Source organism: Centroberyx affinis, unplaced genomic scaffold (genome assembly GCF_046629955.1).
Source record: "Centroberyx affinis isolate AG114_WGS23_722 - 3 ecotype Tasmania unplaced genomic scaffold, CSIRO-AGI_Caff_v1 ptg003528l_1, whole genome shotgun sequence".
Classification (NCBI taxonomy): domain Eukaryota; kingdom Metazoa; phylum Chordata; class Actinopteri; order Beryciformes; family Berycidae; genus Centroberyx; species Centroberyx affinis.
This window is the reverse complement of record NW_027281472.1, coordinates 137082-164639: the sequence shown is the minus strand read 5'-3', so window position 1 is coordinate 164639 and position 27558 is coordinate 137082. Positions and strand designations below refer to the sequence as shown.

General features: G+C 42.0%; 1 protein-coding gene across 1 annotated transcript in view; it reads left to right on the top strand.

Moving 5' to 3' along the window:
* dnah5 (dynein, axonemal, heavy chain 5) overlaps nt 1-27558 on the top strand; it is a 106520-nt gene that overhangs the window by 22472 nt on the left and 56490 nt on the right. Inside the window, exons 25-55 of the mRNA XM_071539855.1 lie at nt 82-209; nt 639-715; nt 898-1022; nt 2021-2256; nt 2737-2955; nt 3611-3673; nt 3963-4201; nt 6462-6609; nt 6866-6958; nt 7690-7889; nt 9106-9259; nt 9777-9940; nt 10496-10652; nt 10860-11072; nt 11563-11787; nt 13444-13616; nt 15120-15190; nt 15726-15833; nt 16119-16306; nt 17356-17550; nt 17680-17814; nt 18302-18409; nt 19770-19923; nt 20254-20400; nt 21785-22026; nt 23049-23225; nt 24626-24830; nt 25014-25156; nt 26040-26174; nt 26627-26749; nt 27019-27232. Of these exons, the coding sequence (XP_071395956.1) occupies nt 82-209; nt 639-715; nt 898-1022; nt 2021-2256; nt 2737-2955; nt 3611-3673; nt 3963-4201; nt 6462-6609; nt 6866-6958; nt 7690-7889; nt 9106-9259; nt 9777-9940; nt 10496-10652; nt 10860-11072; nt 11563-11787; nt 13444-13616; nt 15120-15190; nt 15726-15833; nt 16119-16306; nt 17356-17550; nt 17680-17814; nt 18302-18409; nt 19770-19923; nt 20254-20400; nt 21785-22026; nt 23049-23225; nt 24626-24830; nt 25014-25156; nt 26040-26174; nt 26627-26749; nt 27019-27232 (4959 nt within the window). The remainder of the gene's footprint in view (nt 1-81; nt 210-638; nt 716-897; nt 1023-2020; nt 2257-2736; nt 2956-3610; nt 3674-3962; nt 4202-6461; nt 6610-6865; nt 6959-7689; nt 7890-9105; nt 9260-9776; nt 9941-10495; nt 10653-10859; nt 11073-11562; nt 11788-13443; nt 13617-15119; nt 15191-15725; nt 15834-16118; nt 16307-17355; nt 17551-17679; nt 17815-18301; nt 18410-19769; nt 19924-20253; nt 20401-21784; nt 22027-23048; nt 23226-24625; nt 24831-25013; nt 25157-26039; nt 26175-26626; nt 26750-27018; nt 27233-27558) is intronic.

The window sequence follows — 27558 nt, the reverse complement described above, 5'->3', positions numbered from 1 at the left end:
CCCCCCCATCCCACCCCCACCCCTTCTCAACCCTACTTCCCTTCCTCCAATCTCTGCTCCTTCCAGATGGCAGCACCTCAGACATCTCTGCGTCTGTGATCCAGGCCATTCCCTTCCAGGCCAGAAACTACTACAAGAGTGTGTCAGAGAACAAGGAGATAGTCAAGCTGGTCTCTGTTCTCAGCACCTCAATCAACTCCACCAAAAAGGTACTATAGGGTGGAGCTAAAGAACAACACATATGTTAATTTCAACAGGGAAATTCCAGCAACGCATATTACATATCTTGAGTTCGACAACCCTATACAGTGCAAGGAGAATCAAATAAATGGATTCTCCAAATATGTCTAAACACATGTCTAAAATATGTCTTTTTTTTTAATTCATTATGTCGTACCTGCTTAAACAATTGCACATTTGTGCATGCCCAATGTAAATGTAGGAACTTGAATGAAAGGGTCACAGTGTAGATATACTGTATATTTAATACAATAAAATATGATGGGAATGTATTTTAATTCCAACGGCCACATAAATAAGAATTACCTTTTCACATTATGCTAAATCTAAATGTACCTTTTTAATAGCTGCTATATTTCCCCACATGATAATTCCTGTTTTATCTTACTGTTGTCTAGGAGGTGATGACCGCTCTGGAGCGTTTTAGCCGTTACCATCACATCTGGAGAAAGGACCGTGAAGACACCATCCAGAAGTATGGAGTGATAAACTCCGGACTGATTGACTGCCTTATCTGACACTTACCACTGAGCACTGACAGTTTTATTCGTAATACATGCAGCGTAACAATTTACTGCCAATGAATGCAATGCAAAACATCTAGAATTACATAGTAATGTCAAATATGAATTATGGTTTTTGGTTTGTTTTCTCCAGGTTCAGCCAGGGGAATCCCTTGTTGTCGGAGTTTGAGAGCCAGATCCTTTACTACCGAGACCTGGAACTGGAAATAAACGCTGAACCAGAGTACATCACTGTAGGAGCTCTTGCTCTGTTCACAGGTTGGATTAAGATACTAAACTCTCCTGGAATATTATTCCCTACAGCAGGGGCTCTTAAACTTTCCCAGCCCTGGACCAAAGTCAGACATTTAGTTTTATTTTTGCTCCGAGAACCAGGCTTGTAAAAATGGTTTTAATTTTTTTTGCTAGGTGGGGAGTGGACCCATATAGATATAGATATATTCCCACAACCCATTTTGAGATCTGTACCACAGTTCAACACGCAAGCTCCTATAGTGTGTTCAGTGATAAATTGAATCTGGAGCTGAAGATCAGTGCTGTGAAAAGTTGGCTTTATTAGATGTCCCCACTCTTGCTCTATCTAAATGTAAAATAACAGATAAAAGATAGTGGTGTATTATAACTCATAAGTGAACTCAACAGTGAAGAATATAGTTCTTAGTTCTGGAGCTGAACATTGGCTCTAACACTGTTACAGGGTTTAACTCAATTACAACGACACCTGGAGGACATGTAAAAGCAGAGACCTATGGATATTTATTGTTATACTGAAATTTGTAATTCATTGGCTAAACCAATGTAAAAGCCTATGAACCAGCTTCTATTTCAGTAACCAAAACACCTATTAATCCCTTTTTTATAGATTACATATTTTCAATTTGACATTTCAGTTCATTCATTTCAAGTGGACTTGATATTGTTGAGACTAATAGCTGAGTCCTTGACCATGACCTACACTATAACAGTACATCTTAAAAGATAAAACAAGCCGCTTTTGACACACATATCCCCATGTTACTTCAAGTATGCCACTGATAATTACTTTCATGGTTACTTGTAGTGACATCACTCCCTTTCTTTCGTTATTTTCTGTTTGAAAAGTTTGAAAATCTCAGTTTCTCCAGTTCTGATTGATTGGAAATCTGAAAAAATTTTACACCAATGTGAAATATCAAATTGACCCTGCTTACTAACCAATCACTGTCCTCTGAGTCTGCATATTCACCTGTTTTTTGGGGGGTTTTTTTTGTTACCAGCGGACCTGAAGATGTCACTCACTGCTGAAACCAAGAGCTGGATGGTGGACTACGGCCTGCACTGTAACAGGAAGTATCGTTCAGAGATGGAACAGATCTTTGCTTTTGTAGATGAAGCTGGAAAGAAGCTGAATCGTCAGATCAAAGACCTGGATGACATTCGCATTGCCATGGCAGCACTCAAAGAGATCAGAGAGCACCAGATATCTACTGATTTTCAAGTTGGACCCATAGAGGTATATTACAGCATTATAGTGTCTTCCACATTTCAGTTGCTGTCCCCAGCCCGCACATATATATACGCACACAGAGGATTTTGTGAGAAATGTGTGTATAACAAAGCATTTCAGTAGTGTTCATGAGTGTTTCAGCAGTGTATGTGAGAGGTTTTCAATAGTGTATTGTGTAATATGTGCATAAAACATTTCAGTAGTTTTTCTTAAACACTACTGTTTCAGTAGTGTCCTGTATTAGTACCACTGAATTTTCAATTCTACATTGGATTGGAGCATAACATTAGCAGCAGTGCAGAAGGAATGCATGAAGTGTGACAATTTCTATGTATCCATTTGATTAATGACCAATATGATGGTGTGTTTGATTTGCCAATGTTTCTGCTCTGTCTGTATAGTAGTGGCAATTGTCTGAGATGTCAGGTGGGAGCTGTAACATCTGCTCCCTTCAAAAACATCCTCTGTCTTTTCCCTTCCCCTCAGGAGTCATATGCCATGCTCCATAAATATGAGCTGTCAGTAGCAAAAGAAGAGGCAGAGAAGGTGGATACGCTGCGTTACACCTGGGAGAAGCTGCTGTCCCGGGGCACAGAGGTGCAGAACGAGCTGGTGGCCCTGCAGCCGAACTTCAGAGGAGAGCTGATCAGTAACGTGGAGACCTTTGTGGAAGACTGCCAACACTTCTACCAAGACTATGAGAAGGTGGAGGGAAAAGAGAAAACAAGAACAAAAGTGATCCATGACGGTAGCCATAGAGCCAGTGTAGCAAGATAGTGATCCATGACGGTAGCCATAGAGCCAGTGTAGCAAGATAGTGATCCATGACGGTAGCCATAGAGTCAGTGTAGCAAGATAGTGATCCATGACGGTAGCCATACAGCCAGTGTAGCAAGACAGTGATCTGTCACCCTTTGGAGCAAGCATTTCATGGCGCATGCTAAATAGAGAAAGACAAAAAGATGCAAAGACGAAAAACCCAACATGTATAGCCACACATGAGCCTGTCTGAACACACACACACACACACACACACATACACACACACCCTTACCCTTATGCCCCCTTAAGTATACGGCTTCTTTATCAGCATGAAGTCAACAGCAGTAGCTGGTTTGAAAAATTGTTGACTGGCCAACTTCCATTTTCACTGACACCATACACTACTGGCTCTCTGTGTGTGGGTGTGTGTGTGGGTGTGTGTGTGTTCAGACAGGCTCAGACAACCCTCTCAACCACCACTATTGTGCTAATTTCCCTTCCAGCTATTTATTTTAATTACAGTGCATAATTAACATGGCTTGATTAAGACTTTATTTGGTAACTGATGACATGGCCTACTTTCTCCTCTCCGCTGTAGGACGGCCCCATGGTGGTGGGGCTAGCTCCTCAGGATGCCAGCGACAGACTCATCATGTTCCAGGTATGTTACTCAGTCCCCGAGTGAGAAATAATAATTTCAGTTCATTATTTAGTTCATTATTTAGTCTGTCAGTCAGTTAGTTAGTTAGGTATGGCAATGGGTCTGGCTCCCCACAGTGTCAATTACAGTATAATCATGTTCCAAGAAGGGCGGATGTCCTCTTGATTTTCAGTGAATGCAAATGAGAGACTTTTTGGAAAAAGTAGTTTATAAATAACCCAATTTTAATTTTATTATGTGACACTCAAACTGATTTTAGATGTTCTCTTACCATTCTCCTTCTTTTCAGAATCGATTTGACAACCTGTTCCGGAAGTACATCACCTACACAGGCGGAGAGGAGCTGTTTGGGCTTCCCGTTACCCAACATCCTCAGCTGTTGGAGATTAGGAAGCAGTTGGCGCTGCTGCAGAAGCTGTATGGCCTGTACAACAATGTCATCGATACCGTCAACGGTTACTATGACATCCTCTGGGCTGACATCCACATCGAGAAGATCAATAACGAGCTACTGGACTTCCAGACTAGGTAAGACAGCGGTGTATTGACATCTACATTTCATCTTCATACTTCATTTAAGCAAGGTGGACTGACCAATACTGAACAGTTTCAGTCTGTGTTGAGTTGATCTAAGATGAGTTATGCTGAACTGAGCTAAACTGGAACTGAAATGGGTGGTAGGGTACCTTTGGGAATGTTCATGTGCCATGAACTGAAATGAATCAGAGCTGAACTGATAGGGTGTTTTACTGATTAACTTGAAAAGGTGGCAAAGGTTTTTGCACATTACACAACCAAACCCGAACACATAACAATCAAGCCTGGTTGAGGTTTCAAGCAATGTCACCCATCATCAAACTCCCTGACTTCTATATAAAGAACCATAACAAGGGAAGAGCAGCGACAAAGTTTCCAGTGAGGAAGTCATTTTCACCAGTCATTCCCCTCAACATCACCTCTCTTTATGGCTTGATGCGGAGGCCTTCCCCTCGAGTTATGCTGTAATGTGTTTCATAGAGTTGCATGAATGCTCCGAAGAATTTCAATTTCACCGTCCCCATCCTCTTTATCTGCGGGCTCTGTCCTCTAAAAGGGACTGCTCTTTGTGCCCGTCTCTCAGGGAAATAGGACGAGGGGGAAGAAGCTTGGAGAATAGACGTTAAAGGCATTCCAACCTGAGAAAGACACTCCTTTTCTGCCTCCACTTTTGTGTTCTCCGCCTGACAATGTGAAAGTAGTGTGGAGGATGTGAGCAGCTGCCTTGTGGTCTCATGTCCTTTTAGCAGTCATAAAGGAAATATGTGCTCATGTAACAGGCTTGAAGAAGTCGGTAAACTCCCTCCGCTGGTAGAAATACTATCTGCCAAATTAAGAAGTGCGCTTTTGAACTGGATCCATTGTGCCGCTGTCTACGGTGCTGGTAGGCACAGGACTTTTGAGACACACACACACACACACTGATTGTATGGCCTGGTGCACTTTTTTCATTCTGGAGAAATCCAAACTTTTTGACTATACGCTAACTCTGTGGATACAATGGCACAATAATATTGTAAAGTAAGAATAAGATTGCACTTTATTGATCCCCTGAGGGAAAAGTGGCTAAAGTAATAAGTCCAGTGTAGTAATAATAAAAAAATCCTATGTGAGTTCAGGGATATATTTGCATGTGAAGATGAACAATATAAAACTATTAAAAAGTGGCTTAAGTGGTGTTGAGGTGTTGAGCATTAGGTAGTGGTGTAAGGGACCGTAGTTGATCCGTGATCCGTACGGATCCGCACCCACGGTTCGGAACGCATATGAACCGCGGATTAATTGCAAAGTTTAACCATTATAGTGTTTTACTGCCGCTGTTACTTTTTAAAGTAATAATTCCCTAAGTCTCGATGCAGAGTTGCAGTGAAAAGATACAGACAGACAGATGCTGCTGTGTTTTAATCTGAAGCGCAATGATATTGTAAGGGAAGGAAAAAAAACGAGCGACTGATTTAAAAGCCGTCGCTCTCTCCTCCGTTGAGTGAAATCCCGTAGGCTGTGACTTGCCTTCGGGCGTTTTCAGTGGTGGAACTGGGAAACTGGACATGCTTGTCATGATTGAAATAGATCGCAAGATTGTGATGTTTATTTCAACTTCAGCAACATGCTGCCTTCCCTTCACACACAGCTCCGCTCAGAGAAACTCCGGTCTCTCTGCCTGTCTGTGGCAGAGCCTTCAGTGTTGATAGGCTATTACTCGTGACTTGTAACCAATCAGAGAGTGCTGTGGGCGGGACATTGAGCGAGACTAGAGTGGAGACTACAGACAGAGAGAGGCGGCTGCATCAGAACCAAAGAAGCACATTTTTAAATTAATTCAATTCAGTACTTCAATACTACAATGTGTTTTCAATACGTCAATACTAAAAACACATACATAGGTAAATAAAATATATAAAATAAGAACAGCAAAAACAGTTATCACATTTATACATTCAAACATACATAATATAAGTCCTAAAGTGCTACATTTGTTTTAAAGTGCTTGTTGCTTTGTGTTGCTACCTGCCTACTTTTAAAGTGCATTTAACCCTTTTTTTTTTTTTGCTGATCTGAAAAATGATCCGATCCGTGACTCAAAACCGTGATACGATCCGAACCGTGAGTTTTGTGATCCGTTGCACCCCTAGCATTAGGTCCAGTGTTATTGCAGTTTAAGTATGCTACGTATTTAGTTTGCACGTACGCTAACTCACTGAATGTACAGGAAAAAAAGTTTAATGATCATTGTAAACCTTTTTACCTCCAGGTGTCGCAAGCTGCCCCGTGCCCTAAAGGAGTGGCAGGCCTTCCTGGACCTGAAGAAAACTATTGATGAATTCAATGAGTGCTGCCCCCTACTGGAGCTCATGACCAACAAGGCCATGATGACCCGCCACTGGAAGAGGATTACTGAGGTGACGACCCCAGATACAGTCAATGAAACAAAGCCAAGGTTCAGTTATTTCCTCTACAAGGTCTTGTCACCTGGAAGAGCATCACCAAGATCCACCTTTCAATCTGATGACAGTTGTTCACTCAATAATGATTAGTCAAATGCCACTTTTGAGATTCGGTTTTCTTTTCCTGCCTGCCTTGTTCTGTATAACATGCATTTGCTTGACAGCCTAGTTTTCCCTCTTTGACCATAAAAGTATTGGGTTGTGTGAGCAGGTGACTGGGCATAGCTTTGAGGTGGAGAGCGATACATTCAAGCTACGCAACATTATGGAGGCTCCTCTGCTCAAGTGTAAAGAGGAGATTGAGGTAAGAATGGACACCAGGGCTAACAGAGATATAAAAGGTTTTGGGACTTTTGCTTTTTACAGTTTATAAAGGGTGAAAATTGAATTGACACCTTTAAACTTTACAAATTGTGGAGGCTTCACTGGTCAAATTTAAAGGGGATATTGAAATGACGATGATGAATTTGCACAAAATGGTTTGGACTTTCCTCAATAAATCTTGTCCAATGATACTTACATATCCCATTCGGTGTCCACTCTAAAATGAAATATAGATAACCAGGAATATAAATGTGCCATACAGTTATTTTTCATACAGAAACGATCTGATGTTTAAGTGTGGAACTCTATGGTAGAGGGTTGTGCAATACGCCTTTATGTCATCCTCACAATGATGTGAGTATTAATCTTCCAATAAGATGGAGGTTCTGGCACCAGATAGATGTGTAATTAAACTCTAGCAGGCATTTCTGCGCAGACCTTTAAATCAACCATGGACACAATAATAGTGCGGTGGTGAGGTTTTACTATGTTGTTTAAATCTGGCCGACATCTTTATAGGGAGTTCTGGTTAATCTTTATGATTTCTGTATTTGCCGTTTCATAATGTTGATGTTGCTGGCAGTGATGATGATAATGTAAATGAACTAGCCACCTACATTTACTCGTCTGCTTCCTTTGATCTATATTTACAATGTTTCTGTTTGCTGGTACTGTTGCTGTTGTGACAGATGTTTTGGGTTTCTCCTGCAGGACATCTGCATCAGTGCGGTGAAAGAGCGGGACATCGAGCAGAAGCTGAAGCAGGTGATCGCAGAGTGGGACAACAAGACCTTTACGTTTGCCAACTTTAAGACCCGCGGAGAGCTGCTGCTGAGAGGAGACAGCACATCAGAGATCATCACCAGCATGGAGGACAGCCTGATGGTGCTGGGGTCTCTTATGAGCAACAGGTGCGTAAAGGCTGAAGGACATAATGGACACTATTAGGGTTTTGACAAGGACCATGAGAGTGAACTGAGCGCTGTCCAAACTAATTTTGTCATGATACCCATCACTGGGAGTTGTTCTGCCTCCATGGATGTGGGAGATGTGATTCATTTGATTGTTTTCTATTCTAAAGTAGCACTCCCATTCCCAAAGAGGCCTTATTAGTAGAGCCACCACATCACATCTATTCATTGAGCAGCGGTCAGTGAGGAAGCGTAGTGATCTGTCTGATCCAGTGCCTTACATTTGGTTAAGTCTCTATGATGTTACCTAGAGACAAAACAGCACATGCATTTACATACCCATACATGTTTATGCTAAGCAGACGGGTCAGGAAAAAATCCATTATGATCATTCCACAATTTCATCGCACTGGGAACAAATGAGCGTTTGAACCTCTTTAGACATTTTGGAAATAATTAACCTATTACTGAAACAGTTTCTGTGTTGAATCGCTACATTGTGAAGTGGGTGATGTGTGTTGTCCAGGATGCTCTGAAATTTAAACATGGCTCTTCTAAGAGTGATTAAAGATTCTTTATGATCTTTCCCAGTCTGTTGTCATCCTCTTTTGATTGGTTTCCTTCCCAGCAAATAAGGGAGACGGAGGGCACTAACAAGAAGTGAATTAACACTGACAATTTTACTTTGAGGTGTTTTTTTGTGATAAGACGCTACACTTTCTTAAAGAAACAGAGCCTAGATTGTGCTTCCTTATAAATCAGAAAAGAAGTTCAATTACAGAATCAATGACAACATTATTCGACTGTTGCAAATGCAGTTTATCTGAGCACATTGGATCATGCTTATTTAATTGCTTGGAGTGAAATTGCTGGATTATTCATCTCTGAGCAGTGATGCCTGTCATTTCACCGTGACTAAGATGGTCAAATAAACCTGATCATTGATTCCAGTTAAGCACCACCACTTTGACAGGCTTGCTAATGCACATGTGGTCAGTTTAACTGCACAACACAATGGAGTAGATTATGGCAGAGAGTAGTTACTGTAGTTACTGAGGCAGGATGCAGCAAAATATCTTGTGCCCTTTAAATCGGAGCAACCGTACAACACACACTAATACAAATAATTGCCTCTGTTATATAATACATCTTACATAACATTGTAGTCATATGTATATGTACCCTTTAATGTATACTGATATAACTCCTTCCACAGGTACAACACCCCATTTAAGGCCCAGATTCAGAAGTGGGTGCAGAATCTGTCCAACACCACCGATATCATAGAGAACTGGATGACGGTCCAGAACCTGTGGATCTACCTGGAGGCCGTGTTCGTAGCAGGAGACATCGCTAAACAGCTACCTAAGGTAGATCACGTCACAGCGGATCATTTACATTAGATTCTCTAATCCCAGGGGGAATTATATGGGTAGCATCCTAAAACACAGAAATCCGTTCAATGTCTGTTTTCCCCCTGTTCTCTTATGTAACCAAATTATAAAACCACACAAGTTTACACATTATTTGCAGTAATATTGGATTAGGTGTCATTTAATTAATTCCGATGGGAAATTTGGTTCATAGGGAGTTATTTAAAAACACCTGACATCTAACATTATTGAAAATATTGTTCTCAATGATTTAAAGTAATTAAAAGATGTCAGTGTCCTGCATAAAATTAATATTTGCATTTTTACTTTTTTTGGGACTGCAGTTAACAGCTGGCATTGCCTCCCATGTGTAGAAAGTATTCCATGACCCTGGCTCCAAGCCAAATCATTGATAGTGTATTGCACTGCGACTTGACTTTTAGCAAAATCAAGTGGCATAAGTCACCATGAAAATCAGGTGCGAGGGATTAACTAACAAACCGACTCACCTTAGGAAGCGAAGCGTTTCTCCAACATCGACAAGTCGTGGGTGAAGATCATGACGCGAGCCCACGAGATGCCCAACGTGGTGCAGTCGTGCGTGGGAGACGAGACCATGGGACAGCTGCTTCCTCACCTCCTCGAACAGCTGGAGATCTGCCAGAAGTCACTCACAGGGTGAGTAGGAAGTAATTCAATATCCCAAAGCAGTCACACTCAAACTGGGGGAAATAATGTGACAGGGTGTTCCGCTGCAAAGTCAATCAGTAATGAAGGAAGGAAGGGATAAGTGTCACAGAGAAAATGTATTCCGTTTATCTAACCTAAATATACAGTGAAATAGAGACAAAGTTAGTGTGTATGAAAAAAATGAAAAAAAAAACTTTAAATGTATTTCCTCCTTTTACTGCCACTTATTTAGATATTTTCAGGTATATAAGTATGGACACGAACATACAAGTATATTCCTAGGTGGCACTTTAAACTGCTCTAAAAAAAAAAATAAAAAAAAATTTGATGCTCAAGGACTTTTTTTTGTTCTTTAGCTCAAGAGTACACATCATCCGAAGGGAAGAGAAAGTAGATGTACATTGTAAACTGTTAAATCAATATAATAAGAATTTTGAAAATTATGCTGTACAACACTGATGTGTTGTGTTGTCTTTCAGCTGCTGAGAAATAAAGTATTGCAGAAAACATTGTTCTGTTTCTGTTTATTGTTCTGTCAAACAGTTACTTGGAGAAGAAGCGCTTGCTGTTCCCTCGTTTCTTCTTCGTCTCTGACCCTGCGCTGCTGGAGATCCTGGGCCAGGCCTCTGACTCCCACACCATCCAGGCCCACCTGCTCAACGTCTTCGACAACATCAAGTGTGTCCGCTTCCATGACAAGGTGCATTCTATGGTGCTGCTTAGAGCGTGTGCTTGTTTGCATTAGTCACTCACCGCCCCTCTGATAGAATCCCTTGGAATTGGATTGACTGATCAGTTTCCTATGATTTTAATGGAATCCTATATGTGTGACAATGTCCTGGGTATCTCTTCACAAATAGATTAGAATAATCAATCTGTGATTCTAATCAATGTCACCTTTTCCCAGATGTACGACCGTATCCTGGCTATATCATCGCGGGAGGGGGAGACCGTGGAGCTGGAGCGGCCCGTTACAGCAGAGGGCAATGTGGAGGTGTGGCTCAACGCCCTGCTGAAGGAATCCCAGAGGTCTTTGCACCTGGTGATCCGGCAGGCCGCCCTCACCATCCAGGACTCTGGCTTCCAGCTCATCGACTTCCTCGACTCGTTCCCCGCTCAGGTGGGTCGCTCAGAGTCCGACTCAAATAATTAATCTCCGGAGAAGTTTCAAAACTTGAGCTGCAGAAAATATGTTTCAGGAACCATTACATGCTGTGCTTGTCGGCCCAAGACTGTGTACTGCAAGTAAATCATCTTCAAAACTTGATATAATATCCAAGAAATCATACTGAGTACACCAACATCATGAATGCAGATAGAAATTTTGGGGGAAAAAACTGGCATTCTGTTATTCGGAGGAAGATGTCTGTGATGCCAGAACAACAGTCTTGTGCTTCATCTGATTTCTTGGATAGTCAGTGAACTTTCCGTGATCATTTATTATCCTTAACGCAATATCCTTAATTCTCAGATCTGGTTTGGTGTCCAGGAGAGTACAATGAAATTTCTATGGTGTGATTTACAATGCCATGACTATGGCTCAATGTACTTCAGTAGAACTGTCACTGCATTTTTTTTGGATTACCAAACAGCCTTGTCCTTGTCTCCAGGTGGGCTTGCTAGGTGTCCAGATGATTTGGACGAGGGACTCCGAGGAGGCTCTGACCAACGCCCGCTACGACCGCCGCATCATGGCCAAGACCAACCAGCTTTTCCTAGACCTGCTGAACACACTGATTGACATGACCACCAGGGACCTGGGGGCTGTGGAGAGGACCAAGTACGAGACCCTCATCACCATCCACGTCCACCAGAGGGACATATTCGATGACCTGGTGAGTAGAAACGTAATGTGATCCTTTTGTCTCACACCCTGTCAGACAAGTTGAATTATCCAAAAACTATAACTCACTCCCTTCCACAGATTTGTTTTCATCATAGTGAATGATGAATTGTAATGGAAAAGTAATAAGTAGTGTAACAGATGAATGCTCTCAAGGAGGAATAAGTAAAATGGAAACATTACTTTTGAAATGAGAAATGAGGCCCAACACCTTATCACCGTCCACATTCACCATCAGCCATGTTCAGCGATTATTGATGACTTGGTGAGACTTCAGTCAATGCTGAATCATACTTTGGAGGACTTTAACTGTAATTGTCTGGCCTGACTTTATAGATGAACCAATTTAAATCCAATGAAAAGACAGCTTTTTCCTGATGAGTTGAAGAAGGAGTATTAAAAGATGATCATGACATGGTTTGTTATCTGCACTTGCTTTAAAATAGTTTTGAAGCAAAATCACGGATGGTATGGAAGCATAAAACAAACTCTTTTAATGTTCTGCTCACGTTTATATCTAATCAGAATCTCAGAATCCCTTTGTGAAACAGCATTTGATGTTCTGACATCCCAGTGGGGGTTTGCGGCTTTCATGCACTGTGACACGGTCAGCTGCACTGAAACACCTCATCTGCATAGAGTCAATTCTGTGTGACAATAGCCTTCAAAGCTTTTTTTTAAGTGCCATACCTAGAGAATACCTAGAGAAAAGGCCGTGTTTGAAGTCTCCCCTCCAGGCACAGTAAATTGCCTTCCTGGTCTCAGAGGTGAACAGAGGTGTGATGGACTTTATTGTGGAGGCGTTTTTTTTATTTTTTTTATCAGTATTATTTAATTCCCTCAGACCTTGCCTCTGCCACTCCGACACTTATGTATTCCTTATGCTGTATTCATTTATTCTTCCCCCTTCCTGCCTCCCTGCCTCCCTCGCCAATCCTTTTTCACACATCCCCTCCTCTCTGCTCTTCTCTCCCCTTTTTTTTCTCCAATCCCCTTTTCGCTGTCCTCTTCACCTCACCCCTCCTCCTTCGTAATTTCTCCTGACGTCCGTCTCGTCACCCATCCTCCCTTCTCCCTGACACCCCCATTTTCACACTCCTATCCTACCTTTATTTTTTTGTTTTATTCCACCTCACCACACTATCCCTCCCTACTCTGCCGCCTCTTTTCTCCATACTCCATATCCTCATTTTAATTTTCTCACTGCATTTCCTTCTTCCCCTCATCCCCCTCTCCCTGTCTTTCCATTACCTCTCTTTCACCTCATGCCCCCTCACCTCTCTTCTTTCATCCTCCCCTATACCTGCCTCACCCCTTCTTTCCTCCGTTTTAATGTTAACTCCCCGTCACCTCATGCCCCCTCATCCCTCTTCTCGTACCCTCCACCCGACCCTTACCCATCTCCTTCCCTTTCTCTTCCTGCTTTTATCCCTCACCACCACATCACCGCATCCTTCCATTCCCTATTCATGTCCTGTCCTCTACTCTCTCTCGCTTTTCCCCATCCTTTTATCTTACCTCCCTCTCACCTCTTCCCCTCTCTACTCTCCCATTACTTTTCCCCCCTGCTCTCTCGCTCACCCTCTCTGTTCCCCATTCTCTATCTCTCTTCCTCTCTGTTCTCCCCCTTCTCCCTCTCTCCCTCCAGTGTCGGCTGCATGTCAAAAGCCCCAGTGACTTTGAGTGGCTGAAGCAGTGCCGCTTCTACTTCAACGAGGACTCGGACAAGATGATCATCAACATCACGGACGTGGGCTTTGTCTACCAGAACGAATTCCTGGGCTGCACTGACAGGCTTGTCATTACGCCGTTGACTGACAGGTAGAGGGCCATACATGAGGGGACACACACACACACACACACAAAGACAGAGTTAAAATGGCTGGGTAGTTCCTTAAGTTGGCTAGCTAGTCATCTCAACCCGCAGGCTGACAGGAGGAGAGACTCACACACACAGGAGAAGAGAATCTGATAGCATGGTGTGCATTCTCCAAAGTGTTTGTTGCAGGCCAGTAGGCATATGAGCCAATCGCTGACAGCAGTAAGTAAGGTAGCAGCTCAAGATATGGGTGACTATTATCAGTGTGATGCAGTAGAAACTTCTAGTGGAACTATGACACTCAAGGAAATTTTAGGGGTTATAATGCCTGTGGCTAATGACAGTTAGAGCTTAAGGAGCAGTGAGAGAGAGAGAGAGAGAGAGAGATAGCAGTGGAAGTGGAAAGAGATACAATTAGAGGGGTTTAACTGCTGGGGCTCTTCCACAGTGGTCATCACCTCTGTCTTTGACAGGTATGGCACAGCGAGAGAGAGAGAACAAGGGATAAAATGAGGGAAAGAGAAAGAAAATCAGACAAAGATGGAGGCAGAGAGAGAGAGAGACTCACCAACAACCAGTGTCAGCCATACAGACTCGGAGAAAGATGAGAAGAGACAGAGAGAGAAAAAAAGCTGAGGAGAGACAGGGAGAGAGAGATGAGAAGAGACAGTGGCAGGGAGCTACCAGCGGACATCAGACAGCAGCTCCCCAGAGAAGTGGCATACTGGCCTTATGGCCGCAGGCGCCGAGGCAGTCCTGACTTTCTGACTTCCTTCAGTCCCCGCCCGCAACACTATCCCATTCCTTCTTTCCCTCCAGCGTGCGCTCTGTTGCTTTTGTTCTCTACCACTCCCTCTCTTTTACTCTTTTACGCTCTCTGTCCTTTCTTCTCTCCGTCGTTGCACAAGTTCGGATGAAAATGAATGAAGGTGGAGCTGGTGCCACATGGGTGCCAAGGGGAGAATAATGATTACTGAAGGCTTACTTTTACTTTCTCCTTCAGAGAATATAGAGCAAAGGAAGGATGTTTGACTAGGGGGCAGCAGTGTAGTAAGTAGCGAGACCACCCTTCAGCCAGAGGGCTAAGTGTCAAGCATCCTCCCTGCTGAAGTGTCCTTGAGCAAGACACTGAATCCCTACCAGCTCCAGGGGCGCTGTTCTGTAGCTGACCCCTGACTTCTCTGTGGAAGAGGTCAAGTCTGACATTATTATTATTGCACAGTGAACTGAACATCAGGAAAAAAAATACTTATTCTCTCATAGTTTTAGCCTTAAATGTTACTTTTACGTGTTTTTTTGCCCTTTGTTCAGTGCTTAACATTGTGTGGGGAGGAAAGAAGAGGTTATTGCCTTATCAAAGAAGCAATCATATGGATACATACATATATATCTGTCTGTACGTTTATGTGTGTGTGTGTGTGTGTGTGTGTGTGTGTGTGTGTGTGTGTGTGTGTGTGTGTGTGTGTGTGTGCGTGCGCGCGCGCACCTGTGTTTGATTGCTACAGGTGCTACATCACCCTAGCCCAGGCTCTAGGTATGAGTATGGGTGGAGCCCCTGCTGGTCCTGCAGGGACAGGTAAGACTGACACCAACAACCAAGAACACAGACAGTAGTACTTCCTCATTAATACACTGTTGTGAAATTTGATACCGTTTGTCTGTGAAATATAGTTTTGATCCGACTTGAGGTTTTAAGTTTCATTGTTTCAGTTGAATAATCTAATGGTTAAATTTTGGACCAAGCGCACTTAGCCAGGACTGCAGACTTGACACTAGTGCTACATTACATTAGTTGATGGAGCTGACTAGTTGGGTCTTGCATACTCCAAACGCCACCAATGCAGCAGTAGCAAGCTACAGTAGAATGGCACAAGAACAAGGAAGTAGGAGCAAAAGATGACAGAGCCTGCATCTTTTTCTATAAATGGTCTCTCTTGACCCATGTTAGATTACAGACTTACTTTTGGTGGGTCTTAACGTGGGTTTAACATGACAAAACAAGTATTGCTTAAATGATCCTGGAGAGAATACATTTTTCATTTGGTTTCCTGTCAGAAAAAAAAGTTCAAGAACCTCAAATTTGGATGTGATAAATCTCTCTCTGTTGCCAGGTAAGACAGAGACTACAAAAGACATGGGTCGCTGCCTGGGAAAATATGTTGTGGTCTTCAACTGTTCTGATCAGATGGACTTTAGAGGCCTGGGGAGGATCTTCAAAGGTAAGAGACAGAATATTTTTGTAGAAAATATAATTTTACCACCCCAATAGGTGCTATTTTTAATGTAGTGGTGTCACAGTGAGAAAAAGCTAGAGGGTAGGTGACAGGAAGTTGAGGGGTTTGGGCTGAATTGCGATGAGGACCTAAGAGAATTTGTGCAAATGAATCATAATAGCTAGATGGAGAATAGACAATTCCATTCCAGATACTGAATATTTTGCAGTTGCAATTGTAATCCTGTTGGGATGGAATGACCTACTAAACTTGTATGTATGTGGTGTCCAGGCCTGGCTCAGTCCGGTTCGTGGGGCTGTTTTGACGAGTTCAACCGCATCGACCTCCCGGTGCTGTCAGTGGCGGCCCAACAGATCGCCATCGTCCTCACCTGCAAGAAGGAACGACGCAAAAACTTCATCTTCACCGACGGAGACAACGTGGATATGAACCCTGAGTTTGGTATCTTCCTCACTATGGTCAGTGACAGTTCCATTCTTTCAAAATTTAAATAGAAACTGCGGCTCATTTCTCAACTGGTTGGATGTGACAACATTCTCATGTCAAACACTTTTTTAGTATTTGCATTTTGAAGAAAATCCACTGTATACTGTAGAAAGTGACAGGAAGGATAAAAGCGTGATGACACGATAAAAGATTTTGAACAAAATTTAACCCAGAGCATCACAAGAACATGCACGTCTGTGCACTGAGCTACCAGGACAGCCCAAGAACTGTTAATTAGGGCTGTTGGAATTACAGTGCCTGTTCACATTTCATTTTAAGTAAAAATTATGGCCTTTCCTCACCATTTTAGAGAGCATGCAGCGTTTTTAATTCACAATATAAAACTCAAATAATAAAGTTTTATAAAACTAAATTGACTAAAGAGAAATGAAATGGACCCAGACCGTGTCTCTTTTTACAGACCATTTTGTACAAAATTAAGCAAGAGGCTGTGTCTCTTTTAATATTACCGAGTGTTCATTATCGTACTCTGCATACTGTAATAGTTAGATCACTTTATCTCTTTTGCACAGTTGCTCTCCCAAGGCAAGTCATTAAACAGAGAAGTGTGGAATAATTCTCCCATGTGTTGAGAGGGGTTAGAGATCATTCTGGTGCTTTGAACTCTGTGTGTGTGTGTGTGTGTGTGTGTGTGTGTGTGTACAGACACAATAATCAAAGACATGCTCTGTGGAGAGAGAGGCCTGTGCTGTATCCATAGGGATTTAAGTAGCTGAAGGCTAGTACCTACTCGAAACTCTAATAAAGTTTCAGTATTGTTAATTGAAGCCTCATTGTAGCTTTTTTTTCTGTATAGCCATTTTATCTAAATACTCTAGAAACAAATCTAATAATATAGAGAGCCAACAGTGTTACAACAAGTTGTAAATTGTAGTTTTGCCTAATCTCATCAATTCTAAAATGGACGCAGATCTCCCTCCTATAGAGGAATCTGAATCTTCTGATCTTCCCATTTTGACCCAATTACGGCTCCTCCATCTTTCTTTTTCTGCCTAATCAGAACCCAGGCTATGCGGGCCGCCAGGAGCTTCCTGAGAACCTGAAGATCAACTTTCGCTCGGTGGCCATGATGGTTCCCGACCGTCAGATCATCATCAGAGTCAAACTGGCCAGCTGCGGGTTCATAGACAACATGGAGCTGGCCCGCAAGTTCTTCACTCTCTACAAGCTGTGTGAGGAGCAGCTGTCTAAGCAGGTACAACAAAAATGGTTCATTGTAAAAGCTGCTGTGGAAAAAAGTGTTTTACAGAGCTGTCCCCAAACTCATCAGGATTGATAAAGTGATATATAATTGAATCTAAAATGCCGTCTGTGTTTCTCATAGGTTCACTATGATTTTGGCCTGCGGAACATCCTGTCAGTGCTGCGAACTCTGGGGGCAGCCAAGCGAGCCAACCCCAACGATACAGAGTCCACCATCGTCATGAGGGTGCTCAGGGACATGAACCTCTCCAAACTGGTCAGTAGAGGATACACAACAACTGAATAGAATAGAACAGAATAGAACACTCAAAAGATAATTACATTATTATAAAACAAAACTGAAAAATAGAACAACTGAACAAAATTTGATACATTTTCCTCAATATAATCAGAATAGAACAAAAAAGGGCTGATTTAGATTAATAAAATCTACTAAGTATGTAATCAAAAACAATAGAATTGAATACAATTGAATTGGATGACATTTACTAACTAGATTATGTACCAAATGACAGACCTGAATATTAAAGACCGATATAAGCTGAATCATTCTTCAATGTAAAGCTTGTATGTTATTACCTAATTCAGCTACAGGGTTCACACTCCCTAGTGTATTTTAGTGTGTGCATAGTTAATATACTCTGATGGATGTGATGTTGCTTCAGCCTCAGCGAGGTGTGATGAAGTCTCAGCGGCTGTCCCTGTTCTCTCAAATTGTATGTGTGTGTGTGTGTGTTTGTTAGATCGATGAGGATGAGCCACTCTTCCTGAGCTTGATCGAGGACCTCTTCCCAGGCATCCAACTTGATAAAGCAGGCTACCCCGAACTGGAGGCTGCCATCGACATACAGGTAGGAGGGAGAGAAGGGTGAAAGTGTGTGTGGGCGAGAGAGAGAGAGAAAAGTGGCAGAAGAGAGATAGGAGTGAGAGGGAGAAAAAGAGAAGAAAGAAAGAGAAGAAAGTAGATAGAGGAAGAGAAAGAAATGGAGAGGCAGAGAAAGATAGGGCAAAGGACTGACGTTATCTTTCATGTCACTCTTAAACGCCTGAAGATACTGCACTCAAAGGGATAAAAATGGAATCATTTACCATTTGTCAAGGACCCACCCTCAGAACCTGTGGCAGAGAAATAGATAACAGCTAAAATGTTTTCTGTATAGAGTATATGTCTGTTGTCATGTGTGTTTGTGTGTGCGTTGTGTACCTGCATCCCTGCATTCATCTATGTGTTTGTGCTTGCATCTCTTCATGTATATATGTGTGCATGTATATATCAATGCCTGCATTCCTACATGCTTATCTGTATGTGGATGTGTATGCATCTCTGCATGCGCATTGTGTGCATAACGTAATGTTTCTATGTGCATCCCCGTACAGTTGTGTATTTGTCTAACAAAACAATAGCACATACACACAAAAAACACAAGCCACACATGTTATAGGCTATAGTTCATGTATTTATTCAAGTATGTTGACAATGATGGAATGTTTAAAGCAAATAATGCTGACAATATGACAAAAAGAAGCTACTTAATCTAAAATGAACATGTTCAAGACAGCGCAGAGAGTAAAACTAAACTGCTTTAAATGTTATTAAAATATTGCCTTTTTTTTGCCCCAATGTCTCCCCCTTTGCTTGCTGCAACGCACCACCTCTCTTATTATCTGTATCCACTGGCCTCTTAACTCCAACAATATGTTGCCAAATTCTGCTTCCAGTTTACCTTTCTTATCTAGCCTCAGGCTAGACAAGCTGCCCTATTTCATGTTTTCCTTGGTAATGAGATGTCATATCAAAACTATTTGTTTTGAAACTGCACTGCTAAGTGTGGTGCCCGGGAGTCGGCCTGGAAGAAAGAAAGGCTGTTTTGGAGGAAATTGAAGGAAACTATTATTGATTGGTTCACTGACTGTAGTCCACCACTGCAGAATTAATATAGCACACCATACTGTTCTTGCCAACAGCTGATATTGGTGCTTAGACAGTTGCCATTTTGGTGAACTCTATCATCCAAAACACCTTACAGTACCACGAGTGCATATATTTTTTAGCATGAGTGGCCCCAGTGGGGATAGAATCCAAACCTTGGCAGTGTCAGTGCCGTGCCCAACCCATTGAGTTGTACAGGACCACACAGAAATATAGGAGAAGTACAGTTATATATATACATACCTGTATCCTTGTCTGCATGTGTGTCTGTCTCTGCCCAGGTGGAGGAAGCAGGTCTGATCAGCCACCCTCCCTGGAAGCTGAAGGTCATCCAGCTGTTTGAGACTCAGAGGGTCCGACACGGCATGATGGCCCTGGGGCCCAGCGGGGCCGGAAAGACCACCTGCATACACACACTGATGAGAGCCATGACAGGTAGCAGTGTGTGTGTGTCTCTGTGTGTCTGTGTGTGTGTGTGTGTGTGTGTCTGTGTGTGTGTTTGGGGGGGTGTCTGCGCAGGAAAAAAAAGTCACAAACCTAAGAGATCCAAATTGACTAGTGTTGTAAGTTTGTGTGTGTGTGTGAGAGAGAGAGAGAGAGTCAACAGCTTATGTCCCTTAAGGTTTAAGCTCACCTCTTCACCTCACAAGTCAGTCTACATATTTTGGTTTGTTTGTGCATCTTTGTGTCTTAGTGCATTCGGTGTGTTAGACGTTGCTTGCCAATGCATGGGCTAATGTGTCTGTCACCGTGTGCCTCTTCCAGACTGTGGTCAGCCCCACAGAGAAATGCGCATGAACCCCAAGGCCATCACAGCACCTCAGATGTTCGGTCGACTGGACGTGGCCACAAACGACTGGACTGATGGCATCTTCTCTACACTCTGGAGGAAAACACTGAGAGCCAAGAAAGGTCAGAGGAGTTACTTGCCTTACTTTTTTTTCCAGAGTCAGAACAGATGGATTCTTCTCTTAACAGAGAGAGAATTAACAAAGGGGGGAAAGGGGAGAGGATTCAATGTTTTGGTTTAGCTCAGTTTAATGAGACCCTCAGAGAGAATAAAGGTAAAATTATTAGCCAGTTTAATGCTAAGTGTTTTTAACAAATGCAAATGAAATCATATTTGCTGCAAATTAGACAATACTGAGTTAATACAAAAGTGTACCTGAATATCCACAAATACCACAGGTGTGGCTTGCAGCAAGATGAGCAGAAGCTCTAATCACTGTTTACGGGGATCCGAATAGAATAAAGAAACAAAGTTAAGTGGCAAACGAGGGAGCATGGTTTCAGATCTGCATCTTCTCTGTATTCATGTTGTGTCCTCATCTAACAGATTCCTCCCTTTGAAATGTAAAGCCCTCAAGTAAGTTACAAAAAGAAAACATGAGAGGAAACTGTTTGCTTAAGGAAATGATTCCTCAAATGAAGTATCTTGGGATATCCCTACATTCATAGTTCAAAGCAGGACCAACAGCTGTGGGTGTGTTTTTATCTTCCCACTCACTCTCAAGTCTATATGCTCCAGTCAAAAAACTATGTGGGCATGTGTTTGTGTGTATGTGCATCTGCACATACGTGAGCAAACATGTGTCTGATGTATTCAGGTGTGCGTCAACATGCATTTATGTGTATGAGTTATAGCTATAAACTTATGAGCACTCTAGTTTGTTCAGGTTTAGGATCCTAGAATTCGGGTCAGTGAACATAGAACAACATTAAACATCTGCTTTGGGCCAGGCTAGCATATTGGTATTAATATAATTCATACTGATCTCACTTTGAGCCGCATGAACCCACATTCATTATGCATGGCGGCTATAGGGTTCTTTATGACAGTGGGGAAAGACCATATTGGTATTCGTTCATGAATTTGGGTGTATGTTTTTGGTGGTGTGTTTTCACATGTCAGTTTGAAGTTGAACTTATGATGTTATACTCGTAAAACAAATTACTTCAGAATTTGTTGTGGTGAATTTCAGGTCTGTTTTTTTGTTGCAAATTGGTTAAATGTGATTCATCTATAATTCATGAAGTTATTTTCATTTTGCAGAGTCAGACCGTTCAGGCACAGTGATTTACATCCCCTATCACTGAGTAGACACAGCAGTCCACCTGTCATGCTCTCCATCGCTTTCAGTGAGAGTATTAGTGTCACATTGTCTGGGTGCTAAATGCTGTTTCAGAGGCCTTTCCATCCTGCCAAGAAACAAATTGGGGGTAGAAACACTAGGGCATACTGTACATCATTTCAAATTGTATGCAAACAAACAAAAGCGGTTTTCTTCTCTCTCAGGAGAGCACATCTGGATTGTCCTGGATGGGCCAGTCGATGCCATCTGGATTGAGAACCTAAACTCGGTTTTGGACGACAACAAAACCCTGACACTGGCAAACGGAGACCGTATATCCATGGCACCCAACTGTAAGGTGGTGTTCGAGCCACATAACATCGACAACGCCTCGCCCGCCACCGTCTCACGCAATGGCATGGTGTTCATGAGCTCCTCTGTGCTCAGCTGGAGCCCCATACTGGAGGTGAATGAGCTAAATGAGAAACTGGCAATTTAAATCCACCATAAACTTTAAAGATGGTAGTGCTTATGGTATGGTATGCTAAATAACATTTTGGTAGCAGCACATCACTTTCTTTAGCTAATCATCTTGACTGCTCCTGAATGGTAGTGAGCGCTAATACAGACATGATAATCTATAAATCTTCTAATCTAATCCCACCACAAAGTTTTGATCTATGAGAGCCATGTCGAGCGAGTGTTTCCTTCACAAGCATTCTTCAATCTAAATTAAAAATGCCTGATTGTGTGTGCCTGATTGCAAAAAATTCTCCATTTGAGTATTTTGAATACTGCAATCAATAAATCAGTGCTCCTTATCTCCTTTGAGAATCCATTCATTCACCTGTTGGTTACATACAGTACAGTAGAATGTAACAAAATCAAACTAATTCAAAGCTCAACTCATTCAATGTTGGACCAAAACCAAAATCACCTCAACTTCCACTGCTGCAAAATATTATAGGGACAAGTCTTATCTAGAGAGCTCCAGACTTCTCCTTTTCTCCGGCTTTCCTCTAGGCACACAGTTATTATGTATTTAATGAATTGGGGGGTTTTTTTCACCTTCAGATTAAGCTTGGTGCAACACTGCCCGATAGTAGTTGGTGGTTGGGGATCTCATTCCTGCCACACCAATTCTAATCTGTTGTCCCGACCGGTTGTCGGTTCAGTGAGCTGACCCTCTCTGCTGCAGCTGATTCCCCCCAAAAAAAGCAACAAGCAGCAGGGCTAAAGTTTTGTTGACAGCACATTCGAATACACACGCATGCATGGATGCGTACACACACACACACATTGTCATGCTCTATTGGTTGAAACTGATTTAATGAGTAGAGAGGAGGCAAACTACATTAACCTAAACTAAACTATATTGAAGTAAACTAAACTGGGGAGTGTAAACTAAATTCTATCTAAACAAATGACAGTGTTAACTAAACTCAGCTACAGTGGGGGCTAAACTACTGTGATGTGCTGCTGTCTCAGGGCTGGTTGAAGAATCGCTCCCCCCAGGAGGGAGAGGTGCTGAGGGACCTCTTCTCTTCCTCCTTCCCTGAGCTCTACCGCTTCAGTGTCCAGTCGCTGGAGTTTAAGATGGACTTGCTGGAGGCCTTTGTCATCATGCAGTGCATCAACATGCTGCAGGGGCTCATACCTCCAAAGGTAAGGGTACGACTGCTCTGGATACCCATTCATTGGTCAGACTTACTGCACACATTCACATTTTACTGATAAAGAGTTTCATTCGAAAATGAGGTAACCACAGTTTGGACAAAATGACCACTGCCATAAAAGTGGTGATAATGAATATGATGTTAAAATGGATATAAGGCATTTTTGAATGGATCCAATCAGTTCTGAAATATTCCAGTTGTTGGAAATAAATGGATGGGTCTGCTAGATTTGTGCTGTAGATATTTTTAACCCTACATGAAAGGACTTCCTTTTTAGCCAACTTTTCAATCATGCAGCAAACCAAGAAAAATTGCATCTAATCTCAACAGAATAGCCCAATTGGCACTGCCAGGGAAGTTATAAAAGCCCTAATCATCCCCGTTTTGCTTTGTTCAGCCTGGCTGAATTAACTGGCCCCTGGGTCCTCCACCATGGTGTCGCATAGTAGGGAAGTAGAAATGGGGGCTGTTTTAGTCACAATCTGGGATCTCATGATGAAGCAGATGGTTTTTTTTTTTTGGTTTTGCAGCAACACAGGTACTTGAAAGGCAATAAAGCGGCTTCATGACAGTCTCAATCTTTCTAATTTCCATGCCCATCATAAAAGAGATAAAATCCTGTCATATGCCACGTATGTAGTTTCAGTTTTTCACCACATTTTAGTTGATTTAGCACATCAATATTATAACGCTTGCTTATATTCTTACTTACCTTCCATTATCCTATGACACCTCATATGTCTAAAAATCAAATTCATGACTGTTTTTTCATTTATTTCTCCCACATAGTGTTGGACAAAGGTCAAATTGTCAGCCTAGGGCGAGGTTTATTATTATAGGGGCTATTATAAATATGGATACACTGTCTATCAGCCAATGGATTTCCATTTGACTGATGGACATGACAAGGGCTTAGAGAGGTATGTTTCACATTTGCTGATTTGGTACAAAATGAATGAGTTGTTTCCTCTGAGACCTTTGCTGCAGTCATGTGTCAGGGGTATTGCAGTGGGAATAGCTGTACACAGTGACACAACACAAATGAAAAGTACAAATGGGAAGAGAGGAGGCGGATCTATTATGGGTCCAGTTAAGTGAGTAGCTGCCTTATTTTAGATGAGAGAATGTTTTCTCACTGCTGTCATGTAAAAACTTTGCAACTCAAACTTTTTTTTGTTTTTTTTTGTTTTTCCTTTGAATTAAGTTCATGGTCCTAGAGCCCATGAAACCTGTTTGAAACAAATGATATAATTTGTACTTTGTAATATGTAATTTGTATTACTAGAGCAGAATCAAGAACAATCCATGTCGCCGTCTTAGTGGAGCATTGGCATCATGGCCGCGTTACTTTTTCTGTAATATTTGGACTGTTGCATTGTTACTCTACAGGAGCAGGGTGGTGAGATCTCTAGGGAGCACATGGAGCGGCTGTATGTCTTCGCCCTGATGTGGAGCATCGGAGCTCTGCTGGAGCTGGATGACCGGAGGAGGATGGAGATCTGGCTCAGGGGGAACGACAGTATCCATTTGGACTTACCAGACACTCCACTTGACAGCGAGGACACCATGTTTGACTACCATGTCACGGCAGATGGTATGCATGCATTGATAAATAGTTGATAGTTGTAGATGCCTGTAGAATCGATGCTGAATCTGAATCACTTCAACAGGTCAGTGGGTCTAACTAGAACACACTGAGGAGTATATTTACCCGTAACTCGTCTCCGGAGTGCAGCCCTATCTTATTTAATGCCTGCACATTTATTTTCCCTACCAGGTCAGTGGGTCCACTGGAGCACCAGAGTGGAGGAATACATTTACCCATCCGACTTCACCCCAGAGTACGGCTCCATCTTGGTTCCCAATGTGGACAACGTCAGGACGGACTTCCTCATTCAGACTATCGCCAAACAGGGCAAGGTGCGGTTCGCCGAAGGGAAACATTGTATCGTATATCTCAGCTGTTAGACCAAAAGAAACGAACAGATACTGTCTCTAGGGGGCTTCAGTTACCACTGTACATCATCAAATCCCTGCTACCCTGCTTGTTTATCCTATTTATTCGCATTTGCCTTTAAAAAACAAAAAAAGGTGACTTTACTGTATCAGATGCTAAGATTGATGCTTCTACATCTGCAGTGAAGTCTTCACAGCTCCCCTTTGGCTTGAATGATAAGGATTTTAGGGAAGGTAGCACCCTTTTATCTCTTACCCATTCAGTGTCTAATGCTTCATATATTCCTGGATACAGCTGAGTAGACACACACACACACACACACACACACACAGGAGCTATGATGAATGCCGTATTCACTGCCTGATATGTTTTTTCCTCCTTCCCCTCCTACCATCCACTTTCCTAGAGCATTCAATGGGCTTTTAAGTAGAGTATTGACCACATTATTTTAATCTGGTCTCTCAGTACCCATCCAGCCATGCTGCCATCTTATCGATCTGAAGTGTGCATGTGTGTGCGTGCGTAAGAGTCATGTGAGTGAGGTGAGTTTCTATATGTTGGTGTGTGCGTAAGAAAGAACCTTTTGGCTGTCGATGCTTATCAACCTCTACTGGTCAACAGATGGCTGTTGCCATTGTTGGTCGCTTGGCTATCAAACCTGTCATATGTTGTGCCCTAATAGATAGTAATAACTATCTAACTACTATATAACTAACCATTATCAAACTTTTAAAACCTTGTATAATGTTTTTGTTAATGGTGAGATAATGGCACTTCCATTCTCAGGTTGGAATATATCACTGACTGATGAAGGTACTGACTGATATTTATATGCCGTTCCCATAGGCTGTTTTGCTGATCGGAGAGCAAGGAACGGCCAAGACCGTCATCATCAAAGGCTATATGTCAAAGTACGATCCTGAGACCCACATGGGCAAGATTCTCAACTTCTCCTCTGCTACTACGCCACTCATGTTCCAGGTATAAGGCACAACTCTCCTTTCCTCTCCATTTTAGTCTAACCTGCTCCAGTCTCATTCTTTGCATTTCTATGTGGCCATGGATACTCTACATCTGTGTTAACGTGTCATGAGTTGTCATGGACTTGAGAAGTAATATTGATTGCCTGTGTCTGGTCTGATTAATAATGTGCAGGCTGAAGGTGGGACCACTGTTTTTTTCCCTATACATGCCTAAGCGGCAGATCGATCAAGCTGTCACAATTGATTATGTCTGGAAAAGATGAAACACTGCTATCGTTTTTTTTTTCTTATTCTTTCCCTTCCTGTTCTCTCACTTGCCCCTCTCTGTCTTCCTCTCTGTCTCTTTCTCCTTCTTTATCATCATCTTCTTCCTCCACTCCTCTCTTCTTCTTTGGCTTTTTTCTTCTTTGCTCACTGTCTCATCTGTCCCTTCCTTCTCTCTTTCTTTAGAGAACAGTAGAGAGCTATGTGGATAAGCGGATGGGGACCACTTATGGACCCCCAGCCGGGAAGAAAATGTCCATCTTTATAGATGACATCAACATGCCCGTCATCAATGAGTGGGGAGACCAGGTTTGGAAGCTTATAATGCTATTGAATAAAATGCCAAACTCATGACAGATAGTTTAAGACACCAGCCTTGCTCATTTCAAATTATTTGTTTATTTATTAGATTTTAAACAGTTTTATTTCAAACATTTAACTTAACTAATTAACTGATAATATTAAATGAACTAATAATAACAGCAAAGAATAACACTAAAATTACTAACATTAGAACAACATTAAACTAACAACAAACAACTTCATCTCTTAAACTTATCCTTTGCCCTCCTTCCTAGGTGACTAATGAGATTGTCCGGCAGCTGATGGAGCAGAACGGATTCTTCAATCTGGAGAAACCGGGGGAGTTCACCAATATTGTGGACATCCAGTTCCTGGCAGCCATGATCCACCCTGGAGGAGGCCGTAATGACATCCCACAGAGGCTGAAGAGGCAGTTCTCCATCTTTAACTGCACTCTGCCCTCCAATGCTTCCATAGACAAGATATTTGGTGGGTAAAAATATTGCATCTGCATTGTTTACAGTATATTCTGCATTAATATGATGTGCATTGAATCAATGCACATCATATTAATGCATATTAATCAAGAGTTATGAAAATATATTGAGTATATATTGTAGTATATATTGATTGATTGATTGATGATTGGTTAATCTTGCCCTCAGCTTTCTCTCAGTCAGTGGTATAATATAATATTTATGAACTTAAACAGATTAAAACTACCCACCAGCCAAAACCTACTGTTATTATTGTTATTTGCATACCCTTATACCTGCTGTAATTCATATATTTTATACTTTTCATTCATGTTTTCT